At 42.9% G+C, this 14,676-nt stretch overlaps 1 protein-coding gene across 1 annotated transcript; it reads right to left on the bottom strand.

The window, feature by feature from the left end:
- Positions 1-241: 241 nt before the first annotated feature.
- LOC308235691 (uncharacterized protein) lies at positions 242-14,271 on the bottom strand. Its single transcript, XM_080644727.1, has 3 exons — positions 13,992-14,271; positions 12,580-12,706; positions 242-3,891 (listed from the first exon to the last, which is right to left on the bottom strand). The coding sequence occupies exons 1-3, from the start codon at positions 14,022-14,024 to the stop codon at positions 2,408-2,410; spliced, it is 1,644 nt and encodes a 547-aa protein (XP_080500853.1). The 5' UTR covers positions 14,025-14,271; the 3' UTR covers positions 242-2,407.
- Between the last annotated feature and the right edge of the window lie 405 nt (positions 14,272-14,676).

Here is a 14,676-nt window from a genome sequence, read left to right on the forward strand (position 1 = left end):
CTGGTTTGGCTCAGTGGATAGAGCGTCTGCCTGTGGACTGAGGGGTCCCAGGTTCAATTCCGGTCAAAGGCATGTACCTTGGTTGTGGGCACGACCCCGGGGGGGATGGGCAGGAGGCAGCTGATCAATGTTTCTCTGTCATCAATGTTTCTACCTCTCTATTTCTTCCCTTTCCTTTATGTAAAAAATCAATAAAATATATATTTAAAAAATAAAAATAAAAAAGTATACAGAAATGTTTGTACCAGCTTTATTAACAATAACCAAATATTTATTAAAATGGACATGATGGTGATCTATACAAACATATGAATATCCACCAGAGCCCTAGCCGGTTTGGCTCTGGATAGAGCATAGGCCTGCAGACCAAAGGCTCTTGGGATCGATTCCAGTCAAAGGCACGTATCTTGGTTGAAGACTCCTTCCCAGCCCGGGGCCATGGTCACAGGTGATGGAGGACGCAACCAATCGATGTGTTTCTTTCACATCAATATTTCTGTCTTTCCCTCTCTCTTCCACTCTCCAAAATATCAATGGAAAAATATGCTCGGGTGAGGATTAACAACAACAAAAAGAATAGCTATCAAAAAAAAAAAAGATGAGTTACTAATACATATTTCAAAAATCTCTAAGAATTTATAAAATAATAATTAAAGCTGAAAAATACTTGGAAAAACCAAGTTTTTTATTAAGAACAGCAAACAGATTAAACGAGGTCATGAAGCAACTACACAGTCACAGATATGATCAGTATTGAGTGTAATGATGGTTTTAGTTTCACACACATGTCAAGATTTATGAAACACTATACTTATACATGCAATTTACTCATTACAGCTGTTAAAAGAATGGTTCAAGATAAAACAAATGTATGTTCCCCTATTTTGGAACAACAGGTTTTCCAACACTATATTCAATCCACGTTCTTATACCCTCTGGGTGAGTCTCATCTCAGTGACAGGAAATGTAACAAACAATGAAGAACTTTCACCCAAACCCACTGGAATGCTGACTGGGTCAAAAAGCCACATCTCAGGCCTAAAGACACCCTTTCTTTTCCCCTTAGTTTTGCTGCCAGAGCACCAATGGCTCTGATGGGAACATCTGAGAAGCTACAGGAAGCCACACACCTCGTGATTATAACCAATGCCAATGACTGCTGTACAGAATATAAACATGCCGGGAGTCCCTCAGATCTGTGTACACACAGCTACTGTAGTCTTCTCCTCAAAAAAAATTCTGGGTGCAGGTTTAGATGAAGACCATTCCATCTAATGGGCAGCAGTCTGGTCAAACAACAATTAGGTCAGTGTTTCTGCAGTGAAAGGGTTTCTCCTCACTGCAATGGTCCTCCAACCAGTGACCATCACCCATGGAATTGAAGACATTAGGGCACATGTCCCTCTGCAACACCTGGTCAGGAGGTTCTCTTCAAATAACTTAGCATCCCCTGAAAACAAGAAAAAAATTCACGCCGCTTCCAGACATAATTGAGGTTCTCACAGCTACCCCCTCTTTCGAATGATCTCTGTGTCTCAAAGCATCCATCGTCACCTGAGGACTAGAATCCACAGTGTTTCCTAGGAAAATTATGGAAAACAATGTAAATTTGGCAGAAAGTGCTGAGCTAATTTCTGCACCATAGTCTTCCCTGAACGACAAAAATGTTGGAGACCACATAAAAGTTTTTCACATCACCGAACTTGGAGACCCAGATCTCCTTATAAACTAACACACACAGTAAATAGAACACCAAAATTAAACAAGTGTTAGGAAAAGGCCTTCATTATTTTGCAAAGAAAGAGACCCGAGACTGGCAGTTGATGACTTAGGCCCTCAATAAATTTATCCCTGGCATCTAGGGAAACTGCGTTGCTGAAAATGGCAGTCCCTCTACAACATTATGTTTACTGGGGCCAACAGTAATCAGTCCGATGTGGCAACTCATGACAGGGAAACAAGTAAGAACTAAGGACTCAAGTATTCGTAATGTCCTTCAACAAATTAGACAACAGAGTTAGCTTCCCTGGTCACATGAGGATGGTGATTGATGCCATCTGTGGGGGCCTTATAGGTGGTTCAGGTGAAATACCTTCAGCAACAGAAATATGCAGTGACACAGATCTGGCAGGACATCTCTGTATGTTACAAAGTCCAACATAATTACATAGTGTTCCAACATAAAAGCAAACACACACCACAGCAAAAACACTTATGGGAACTTTACATAATATAGGTGAGCACATGTATGAGATACAATTCAGAAAAATGAGGATTCACAAATTTTCTTGTACAACTGTTAAGTCCTAACTTAGAAACTTCATTTTCTACACATCTAAGAAATTTCTCACATTTGGACTCTTATGTGGAGAGTGAATTTAGAAATATGCCTGAGAGATACTTGAAATTAATTGCACTCATAATGGCTTCCTCCAGTGTGAACTCTATGATATTGGAGACCACTCCTACTTTTAAAAGATTTCCCACATTCACTGCATTTATAAGGCTTTTCCCCTGTGTGAACTTTCTGATGTCTACAAAGGTTGGTTTTAAAGGTAAAACTTCTCCCACATTCACTGCATTGATAAGGCTTTTCTCCTGTGTGAATTCTCTGATGAAACTGAAAACCATTGCTACTTGTAAAAGACTTTCCACATTCAATGCATTTATACGGATTTTCTCCAGTATGAACTCTTTGATGACAACGAAGGGGAGTCCTCCATCTAAAACATTTCCCACAGTCACTGCATTTATAAGGCTTTTCTCCTGTATGAACTCTCTGATGACTACGAAGGTGAGGGATAGTGGGAAAAGATTTCCCACATTCACTACATTGATAAGGCTTTTCTCCTGTGTGAATTCTCTGATGATATTGAAAACCATTGCTACTTGTAAAAGACTTTCCACATTCACTGCAGTGATAAGACCTTTCTCCAGTGTGCACTCTCTGATGATAAGAATCTTTAGTGCTACTGGTGTAAGCGTTTCCAAATTTACTACATTTATAAGGCTCTTCTCCAGTGTGACCTCTCTCATGACAATGAAGGTCACTGCTATCGGTAAAAGATTTCCCAAACTCATTGTACTCATAAGGCCTTTCCATTGTGTGAACTCTCTGATCATAATGGAGGGCACTGCTACTGGTAAAAACTTTTCCACATTCACTGCTCTCATAAGGCCTTTGTCCAGTGTGCAAAGCTTCATGATCACCTAGGCTGTTACTACTGCTAAAAGCTTTCCCATATTCATTCCATTGGTAAGGTCTTTCTCCAGGGTGACCTTGCGGTTGACCATGAAAGCTAGAAAATTTCGTTAAATATTTTCCACATTCAGAGCACACAAAACAGTGATTTCCTACATGAACATCCTTTTCCAGAATAAAATTGTGGTTGCAAATAATGTCTTTCTTACATTCTTTTCTGTTGTAATAATTGTTTCCCCTTTGAATCATCATCCCACACTTCGAAACAGCCTTTGGACTGTCCGTGGACATAGTAGCCTTTAGGTGGAGATGTCCGGACCCAGTAAGGACACCCTGCCCAACCTCCCCGCATGGGAAATGATTCTGGGACACATTGAAATTGCAGCTGTTTGCAAGTGAGATCCTGTCCACACCTCTAATGAAAGTCTTCTCTCTCACATGCTCTTGGTGAACTTTTACACTGAAGAAAAACCATTTTGTACATCCCCCGCACCTCAACGGTATCTGTCCATATTCTGTTCCCTGCAGCTCAGTCAAATGGAAAATGTTTCCGAAGACTAACGCACAACTCTCACAGGGGTGGCTCTTCTGGGAAGACACGGCTGCCTTCGGATTCCTTTCCTGTGACACTGTTACAGAAACGTTCTCTTTAGTGGGTGCCTCCACATTCTCTGCTCCACAGCAGCAACCTGAACAAAAGGAAACGCTGGTGAGGTACATGTTGATCTTATGAAAACAGAATGTCTTCACCACAAATGTTTATCTGTCATGACTAGGCCTGATTGCATAGAACAATTTTCAAGACAAATGAGGGAGACTCTGAGGAAATATATAACGTGGCCCCACAAGTCAGTCGATGATGAAAAGCTCACCAAGAAAGGACAGAAGCACAGGATGGGGACACAAAGAAGAGAGGAAGGATCTACTCATTGTTCTTGCACAAACGGCTTCCTCTAGGAGCTTCCATGCTGGCCATGTGAGTCTGTGTAGAATAATTTAAAGCTGCTCAAAGCCATAAAAATTTATTGTATTAGAGCACATGATGTTCAACGTCAATATAATAACACATGTGCACTCCAAGGTGCTGCAGGCATGGACCCACATTGGAGTGCAGTAAAGAGCGACCTGTGAAAGAGGCAGAGGTGCAAAGTCCAGAGAGGTTAAGGTTATGCGTGAGGTGGGAAACCAAGTAGAAATGATCACTATTAGAACTGAATAGTAGGCAAAGTATCAACATAAGCACAAACAAGCATAACTGGGTGAGGAATGGGCAACTGGAACCAAACACTGGGTTTCTAGCTATGAATGTAACGAAGGCCAGACGAGAATTTCTCCCTAATGACCACTGACCAAGGCAAGACAGCCTGTGGGTCCACTGTGTCATTCATAAAGTTGTGTTGCTTCTTTGATGCACAAATGATTCTTCTTCTTAAATTCCATTAGAGCCATTGCATGGGGTAAACAATGCAAATCTTCAAAGAAAAACAGAAAGATTTGTTTCTGTTTGGATGGTCAACACTGTGGTAGAACAACAACATGTAAATGAGATCACAGACAAAAGACCTATGTGTGTGACATCAGCAAGATGGCAGGATCAGAGATATGAGCATCTTCCCCCAACCCCAGTGTAAGTAGACAGCCATCCATGAACAAACACCCCATAAGAAATGGGAAGAAGAATACCTTGAAGATAAACAGAATTACAGAACACAAATAAAGGAGAACTCTACAGAAAGGATGACTGCAAAAGACTGGGTGAATAAACATATTTGAAAATACATCCAGTCAAAAACAAGGGTCAGAGTTACCTCCAGCAGCCACCTTGCTTCTGCTGTCATTGATCCTAGTGGCCTGTTCTTCAAAAAATATTGGAAATTTTTGTGTTTCAAGACCACAGAATGGTTGGCCAGTACGGCTCAGTTGGTTGGAACATCGTCCTGTGTACCAAAGGTTTGAGGATTGAACTCCCAGTCAAGGCAAATATCAGTATGTGGGTTCCATTTCCAGTAAGCTTGTGTGCAGAAAGCAGCCTATATATGTTTCTCCCTCACACTGATATTTTTTCCTCCCTCCCTCCCTCTCTCTCCCCCACACTCACTCTCTCACTCTCTCATTATTCAAGTTTCTATCTCTCCTTCTCTTCCTCTCTGAAATCAATAAAATATATTTTAAAAGTAAATTAATTAAAGAATAAATACATAGCCCTGGCCCGTGTCACTAAGCGTTGAGAGTGCCTGTCTGTACACAGGAAGGTCATGCTTTCCATTCCCAGTAAATGGCAGGTACATGGCTTTCAGGTCTGATCCCGACTCTTAGAGCAGGAACATGTGGGAGGCAATCAATTGATGTTTCTTTCTCTCTCACTCTGCCTCTCCTCTATCTTCCTTTCCCTTACTCTCTCTCTCTAAGAAGAAAACAATCAATGGAAAAAATATTTTCACTATTCAGGTTAAGATAAAAGAAGAATAAAGTATTGAATTAAGAAAAGTTACAGAGAGGAGATCCAAGATGGCGGTGTAGGCAAAGGCTTATACTCGTTGCCTCCCACAACCACATGAAAATGACAACTAAAATACTGAACAACCATCAGCCAGAACTGCTGGAAAGCTAGCTACAACGAAGTCTTACGACTAGAGAAGTAAAGAAGAAAGCACACTGAGATGGTAGGAGGTACTAAGGCACGGAAGGTGCTGGTCCTGTACCCATGGGGGCCACTTTTTTAATTGGGAGGGAGGTTGTCTCTGCAGAGGTCACGTGGAGGAGCAAGGGGTCCCTGTACAACACTAGATGTCCAGCCCTGGGTCGCAGAGCTGGGAAAAAATGTCCCTACTGGCAGTAAGAACTTTGTTCTGTAAAAACCAGTGCAGACTGGGGCTGAGTGACAGAGGCTTTAGGAGATCAAGCTGCTCTTCTTACAATGCCAGCACCACCAACTGAACTTACAAGATCCCCCTTCCTCAGAGCTCCAGTACCAGAGGAGCTCCAGTACCAGGCGAGGCTCGGGAGGGCGGGGCGCGAGGGGAATACCAAGATACATATGAGGAAAAACGGGACTGAATAGCATCGGGGCAGGAACTCAAGAGAGGCTTCCTTCCAGACATAGGTGCTCTCAGGGATCATTGTTCCTATGCTTAGACCTCCCGTTTGCAGGGCTGTCAGCCATTTTTGTTTCCTCTGTCCTAGTGATTCCCTGAGACCTGACCCCACCCAATTTATTTTTATTTTTTTAAAATATATTTTATTGATGTTAGAGAGGAAGGGAGAGGGAGAGAGAGATAGAAACATCAATGATGAGAGAGAATCACTGATCGGCTGACTCCTACATGGCCCCCACTGGGAATCCAGTCCGCAACCCAAGCATGTGCCCTTAGCGGAATGGAACCTGGTACCTTTCAATCCACAGGCCGATGCTCTATCCATTGAGCCAAATCAGCTAGGGCCCCATCCAATTTAAAAACCCACCCAAGCTCTGTGCAGCAGCATTTGCATATGAATGGCCTGTCTTTGCTCAGGCTAAAACCTGTCAAGCAAGTTGCAGTTGGGTCAGGGAGCAACAAACCTGTCAATAAAAGGACCAAGAAGTGGCACCAGCACTAGCCTTCCCTGATTTACAGCAGGGCCTCTTCGGGGCACTTCCAAACTGGGTACAAAGAGGAGAATCTGCAGATCTCTCTGAGATGCTGCTGGGTGGCTCCAGGCAGACCTGCCTGAACCCAAGAGTCAATGTACCCAGGGGTCAGTGTCATACCACATCAGTTTACAACTCCTCACATTCATAAGTGACACAGTCAAGGAGCAGACTCACTGAGCAACAAAGCCCCACTGAAGCAAGTCCTGCTCCAAAGGGGTGTCTCCTACACAGCAGCTCTCCCACTAGGTCGCAATGGCCCCGATAGATGCTAAAATCCACAACAAAATTCTGGCAAATCGAATCCAGCATTACATTAGAAAGATCATACACCCTAACCACGTGGGATGAAAGGATAGTACAATATCTGAAAATCAATAAACAAGATATATCACATAAACAAATTGAAAGACCAAAATCACATACTCATATCAACAAATGCAGAAAAAGCATTTAACAAATTCCAGCACCTTTTCTTGATAAAAACTCTCAGCAAAGTGGGAGTACAAGGATCATACCTCAACATAGTAAAAGCCTTATATGATAAACATACAGCCAACATCAGACTGAATGGGCAAAAACTGAAACCATTTTCCCTAAGAACAGGAACAAGACAGAGATGCCCACTTTCACCACTCCTGTTCAACATAGTACAGAAGTGTTAGTCATAGTGATCAGACAAGAAGAAATCAAAGACAACAAGATTGTAAAAGAAGAAGTAAAACTGTCATTATTCACAGATGACATGATATTGTACAAAGAAAACCCTAAAAACTCCATTAAAAACTACTAAATATAATAAACACATTCAGCAATGTAACAGGATACAAATTTAACAACCAGAATTCTATGGCTTTTTCCCACCAATAATCAACTCACAGAAAGAGAAAGAAACAAACAAACAATCCTACCTACACTGCATCAAAAAAAATTAGGATACCTAGGGATAAACTTAACTAAGGAAGTAAAAGACCTGTACTCCGAAAACTATGGGAAGCTGAAAAAAGACATAGAAGACATAAAAAAATGGAAGAATATACCATGTTCATGGATTGGTAGAATCAACATCATTAAAATGTCCACACTACCCAAAGCAATCTATAGATTCAATGCAATCCCAATTAAGATACCAAGGGCCTATTTAACAAACCTAGAACAAACTCCCTCAAAATTCATATGGAATATATAAAAAAAGAAAAAAAACGAAGAGCCGCAGCAATCTTGAGAAAGAACAACGTTGGAGGGATCACTATACCAGATACCAACCGATAGTACAAAAATGCCTGGTACTGGCACAACAACAGACATATGAACAATGCAACAGAACACACAACCCAGAAATCGGCCCAAGCCATTACGCTCAATATTTGACAGAGGAGGCAACCGCATACAATGGAGTCAAGACTGTCTCTTCAATAAATGGTGTGAAAATTGGATAGATACATGCAAAAGAATGAAACTAGAGCACCAACTTACACCATACACAAAAATAAACTCAAAATGGATAAAGGACTTCAACGTAAATCATGATACCATAAAAATCTTAGAAGAATCCACAGGCAGCAAAACATTAGACATATGTCCTAGCAATATCTTTATTGATACAGTTCCGAGGGGAATAGAAAGTAAGGAAAAAAGAAACAAACGGCACTACATCAAAATAAAAAGCTTCTGCACAGCAAAAGAAAACATCAACCAAACAATAAGAAAGACCACTGCATGGGAGAACATATTTGCCAATTACATTTCAGATAAGGATTTAATCTCCAAAATTTAAAGAGAACTCATATACCTTAACAAATGGAATATAAATGATCCAATTTAAAAAATGGGCAAAAGACCTAAATAGACACTTTTCAAAAGAGGACATACAGATGGCCGAGAGAAATATGAAAACATGCTCAAAGTCACTAATCATCCGAGAGATGCAAATAAAAATAACAAAGCGGTATCATCGCACACCTTTCAGAATGGCTATCATCAACAAATCAACGAAGAGCAAGTGCTGGCAAGGATGTTGAGAAAAAGGAACCATTGTACACTGCTGTTGGGAATACAGACTGGTGCATCCACTTGGAAGACAGTATGAAGTTTCCTCAAAAAGTTAAAAATAGAACTACCATATAACCCAGTCATCCCACAACTAGGACTATATCCCAAGAAACCAAAAACACCAATCAGAAAGGAGATATGCACTCTAATGTTCATAGCAGCAAAATTTACAATACCTAAGAGATATGGAAACAGTATTAAGTGCCCATCAGCAGATGAGTGGATTAGAAAACTGTGGTACATCTACACAATGGAATACTACGCTCCTATAAAAAAGAAGGAACTTTTTTTTTTTTTTAATATATTTTATTGGTATTTCACAGAGAGGAAGGGAGAGGGATAGAGAGTTAGAAACATCGATGAGAGAGAAACATCAATCAGCTGCCTCCTGCACACCTCCCACTGGGGATGTGCCCGCAACCAAGGTACATGCCCTTGACCGGAATCGAACCTGGGACCCTTCAGTCCGCAGGCCGACGCTCTATCCACTGAGCCAAACCGGTTTCGGCAAGAAGGAACTTTTACCATTAGCAATAACATGGATGGAACTGGAGAGCATTTTGCTAAGTGAAATAAGTCAGTCGGAGAAAGATAAATATCACATGATCTCACTTATAGGTTGGATATAATGATCAACATAATTTAATGCACAAGAATAGATGCAGAGAGAAATGGCAGGAGAGGAGGGGTTAGAGATCGACGAATGGACTTGTATACATGCATATTAGCGTAACCAATGGACACAGACACTGGGGCGGTGGGGGCTTGCCTGGGGTGGCATTGGCTGCAGAGGGGGCGGTCAAGCAAAGAAAAAGTTGACATGTGTTGAACTTTAGACAATAAATAAATAAATAAATAAGAAGATAAACTGGTACATTTAAAAAATGGGCAAAGGACTTAAACAGACACTTTTTAAAACAGGACGTAAAGAAGGCCAAGAGACATATGAAAACATACCCAAAGTCACTAATGATCTGAGACGTGCAAATCAAAACGACAATGAGATACCATCTCACACCTGTTAGGATGGCTATCACCAATAAATCAACAAACAAGTGCTTGCGATGATGTGGAGAAAAAGGGACCCTTGTGCATGGCAGGTGGGAATGCAGACTGGTGCAGACACAGTGGAAAATAGCATGGAGTTTCCTCAAAAAATTAAAAATGAACTCCCATTTGACCCAGTAATCCCACTTCTAGGAATATATCCAAATAGAAACACCAATGACAAAAAACATATACAACCCTATGTTCATAGCAGCACAATTTATGATAGCTAAGATTTGGAAACAGCTTGAGTGACCATCAGCAGATGAGTGGATTAAAAAACTGTGGTCCATCTACACCAGTGGTTCTCAACCTTCCTAAGGCCGCGACCCTTTAATATAGTTCCTCATGTTGTGGTGACCCCCAACCATAAAATTATTTTCCGTGCTACGTCATAACTGTAATTTTGCTACTGTCATGAATTGTAATGTAAATATCTGATATGCAGGATGTCTTACGCGACCCTTGTGAAAGGGTCGCTCAACCCCCAAAGAGGTCCCGACCCACAGGTTGAGAACCGCTGATTTACACAATGGAATACTATACTACTGAATAAAAGAAGGAACTCTTACCATTTGCAACAGCATGGAGAAAGAAAAATATCACAGAATATCACCCATTTGTGGGCAATGCGGGAAAAAGAAGATATATGTAATACAATATGTAATACTTTAAAAAATAAAGAATTTTTAAAAAAGAAATATGTTTAGCCATCACTGGTTTGGCTCAGTGGATAGAGCATCGGCCTGCGCACTCAAGGGTCCCAGGTTCGATTCCGGTCAAGGGCATGTACCTTGGTTGCGGCCACATACCCAGTAGAGCGTGTGCAGGAGGCAGCTATAGATGTTTCTGTCTCATCTATGTTTCTAAGTCTCTATCCCTCTCCCTTCCACTCTGTAAAAAAAAAAAAAAAAAAAAAAAAAAAAAAATCAATAAAATATATTGCAAAAAAATAGAAATATGGTGAAATATCCATAGTACACAATAGAATCCACAGATTAAATGCAATCCTAAGAATAATTCCTATGGTATTTTACAAAGAAATGAAAAGGGAATCTTGAAATGTATGAAATTAAAAAACTCGAACAGCAAAAGAAATCTTGAATGAAAACAAAGAGCATGACATCACACTTTCCGACTTCAATTTATTACAGAGAGAAAACAAGCAAACAGTGTGTTACTGGAGAAACAAAGACAAATACATCAACAGAACAGAATAGAAAACACAGAAATAAAACCAGGCACATACTTCCAAGTAATCTCTGGCAAAACTGCAAGACACAGAAGAAAGGAAAGATAATTTCTTCAAAGAATGGTGCTGCTAATAATCAATACTCCCATGTAAAACAAGAATACGGGACACCGCTGATAAAATTTAACTCAATCTACATTAAATGTCAGCGCTAAAACGGAACACTCGTCAGGACAACTAGAGTAAAAGTTTTGGAGATTTGTTATGGACAGGATTTTCTTTTTCTTTTCTTTTTTTAAATATATATTTTATTGATTTTTTTACAGAGAGGAAAGGAGAGGGAGAGGGAGAGTTAGAAACACAGATGAGAGAGAAACATGGATAAGCTGCCTCCTGCACACCACCCACTGGGGATGTGCCCACAACCAAGGTACATGCCCCTGACCGGAATTGAACCTGGGACCCTTGAGTCCACAGGCTGAGGTTCTATCCACTGAGCAAAACCCGTTAGGGCTCAGACAGGATTTTCTGAATGTGACACCAAATACCAGACAAAACAGACAAAACAAACAGTCCAGATTGCAACAAATAAAGAAAAACAGCTTCTTGCCAGCACGACTGCAATAAACAAAATGAAAGTAAATCTAGAGGATGGAAGACAATACGTGCAAATCATATGACGGAACAGCTTGGAGACACTGTGGATTCAGCTCTGATCAGCACAATAAAGAGAATACTGAGATACAGACAGAAATTAACACAAATAGCTGGAGTTCCCAGGGAATAATAAAGGTATGTTAATACTGCACTGCAGGCTAACAACAATGCAATGACTGTCTGAAAAGCAAACTCTATAGAATTTCATTAAAAACACTTTATTGCAAAGCACTAGTAACAACCATCTGAGTTTCTTAGAAACATGGTGGCACTAGACCTGCTGAACGCAGGGTTGCCAAAACCATGGACTTTGTAGAAAAGCAGGTGCTGGGAAACAATATCTGCAAAGAACAATAAAGCACATGCAACAATATGTGTTCCTGTATGTCATAACAATTAATATGTAAAATATACAAGGTCGTCAAAAGAATCTTTAACCAAAAAGTAGTTACTAACCAGGACAAGGATGTAGAGACAATTATTCAAAAAATAGGTACAAATGACCAACAGGAATATAGAAAATGCTTTCCTCACTGATCAAGGTGGAATCCCTCAGGCTTCCTGCAACACTACCAACCACAGGTAATTCCCTGTGAACTTAGTACAGCGGGGAGAATTGGGACTTCAGGAATAGAGGGAGCAGAGGAAACAGACCAACCCTCCCCAGGACAGCAATGACCCAGGAACCTGGAAAATCAAGCAGAACCACAGTCTACACGGGAGGACACAGCACACCCTGGGAGATGGGGACTTGGTAATGGAAAAACCTAAGCCCCGGTCACGGTGAGAGGAGCGTCTTACCCAGCGAGAATAGAAGTTCAAAGTTCTCCAGCATCACATTCAGGTACAGCTGTCTCTGACCCTCATCAAGGAGGCTCCATTCCTCCCTGGAGAAGTACAGGGTAATGTCCTCAAAGGTCACGCCAACCTGTCAGAATGGAGAAAATTGACACCAGAGCTGTCTCTCTGAGAACCCCCACTCCTACTCCTTACACATCATCCCCACCCTCAACCTCCTCCAGGGCACCCGGTTAGTGTGGACACCAGGCCCTAATGCCAGTGCAGGCTGCTCTCTCATCACAGTCCCATTACTCACTGGGATTGCCCTCAGCAGAGCAGCTGGGTTGGGTGGGAAGGATTGGGGGAGGGGAGGGGAGAGAGCAATGCCATTGAAGCTCTGGTCAATGCCTACAGGGCCCCAGCCTTCCTGACAAGAAATACCACTGCAGTCTCCTAGATCATGCCTCCAAGACAAAGCCAAGCCTGGGTTTATGCTTCGCCTTTAAGTCCCCACACCAGGGCCAGGGGACCATCAGCTCACACTTCCTCCAGATGTGCACACCACTGAGTAATGTTTAACCTCTTCCCATCTTCAGACCCAGGTTCACTCGCTCAGCTCTGCCCCCTTCCTGCTCCAATGCCACTGGGTCTCGCTGGACTCCCCCATGAACTTGGCACATGGCATGTGGAGACCTTGTCTTCCAGCCGGGTCCAGGACCACCCCAGGCCTCTGATGGACCCCACAGCCGGGAAAGCCCCAATGAGTCTGTGACGTCCTCCCTGCAGCCTCTGATCTGTCCGCCAATCCTCACAGCCCACACCCTCAGGGGAACCTCAGATGAAAGTCACCCCTGTCCACTTGAAGCACCCACCTTATATAAAAACTGCTGTTTGAAATGTTAACCCTGCTATTTGGCTTCTCTAAATGCTTGTTTGCTTAAATAATAAGGAAAATAAGACTACTCCCACTTCAGAGAGGCCATTAAACCTTTCCAGGACGAAGTTATCAGCGCTGGCACCAGGCCAGGCCTTTGGTTGAGGTCTTAAGTCCCCAGCACATAGGGGCTCTTTAAGAACTTGCAAAGGGGGCCGGATACACCCCATATTTGGGAGACAAAGAAGGTAAAAACATAAATAGGGAAAGTTCCTCCATGTTGGGGTCCAGAATTTGAGACACATTTTCCTCTGGGCCCACGCGTGATAATAATAAATGTAACTCCATCCTCTACGTGTTGCTTGGTTCTTCTCCAGTTTTCTGTCACACACCCTGCCCTGCACTCGCTGTGTCCTCAGAAGAGACAACACTCCTCTCCCCTCCGCCTTCCTCACGGTCCTCCACGCAAAACTGAGCTGGAGGACCTGACAGCCGCCCGCACCCGGGCTGTGGTGTTCCGTGTGAGGAGGCGGTGAGGGCCTGGGCGACGGGAACTCACCTCAGCGAAGCTCCGCAGCGCGGGCGCCGCCATCGCACTCTGTGGGCTGAGCCGGGCAGGAGCCGCGGGAGGTGACGCCGCTGCAGGAATGGCGGTCCCTGTCGCGGCCCTGGTGTAGGTCCGGGTGGCGACTCCGAGCTTCAATCCCCAGTGTGAGCTGTGAGCACCACTGGAGGCTCCGACCAAGGGCTGTGAGGAGGGGAACCCCTGTCCACCTTCTCCACGGGAGGCTGCGACTAGGAAAACCTGCCGCCTGAGGCGGAAATCTGAGAACAGGATCTCTCTCCAGGACTACCGGTCCCGCCCTACAGAAGCGGCCAAACGGAAACGCCTTCTCTAAGCCCCCATTGGCTCAGCCTCCTGGCATTCCATGCGTGGCCTTCTGGGTAATGTAGTTCCTAGGCTCCAAGGCCAGGATCCCGTTCAGAGAGTGGATTTAGGGGCATAAATCCCAAGACCACACCAAGTAAACCAAGTGTCCTCTAGCGCCTTCACGGGAGGTGATTTCCGGGGCAAGTTTGTTTCTCCTGCACCTGCTGGCTTCCTTTAGCTGCTGGTTTTGTATATCTTTCGTCAGGACCTGCTCTTTCGAATGGCAGGCATTGGTTCTTCATTCAGGACCTTTGGCACATGTCTCCTTCAGGACAAATGTGGGTTGCAGAGGTTGCTCAGTTGTCTAACTCTT

The sequence above is a fragment of the Plecotus auritus genome (genome assembly GCF_963455305.1).
Source record: "Plecotus auritus genome assembly, chromosome: 10".
Taxonomy (NCBI): domain Eukaryota; kingdom Metazoa; phylum Chordata; class Mammalia; order Chiroptera; family Vespertilionidae; genus Plecotus; species Plecotus auritus.

Coding starts and splice junctions, on each gene's coding strand:
- LOC308235691 (XM_080644727.1), bottom strand. CDS start 14,024: ATGGCGGCGCCCGCGCTGCGGAGCTTCGCTGAG. Junction 12,707..13,991: donor CGCTGCGGAGCTTCGCTGAG/GTGAGTTCCCGT, acceptor CCATTCTGACAG/GTTGGCGTGACCTTTGAGGA. Junction 3,892..12,579: donor TGAACTTCTATTCTCGCTGG/GTAAGACGCTCC, acceptor CCTTTTGTTCAG/GTTGCTGCTGTGGAGCAGAG.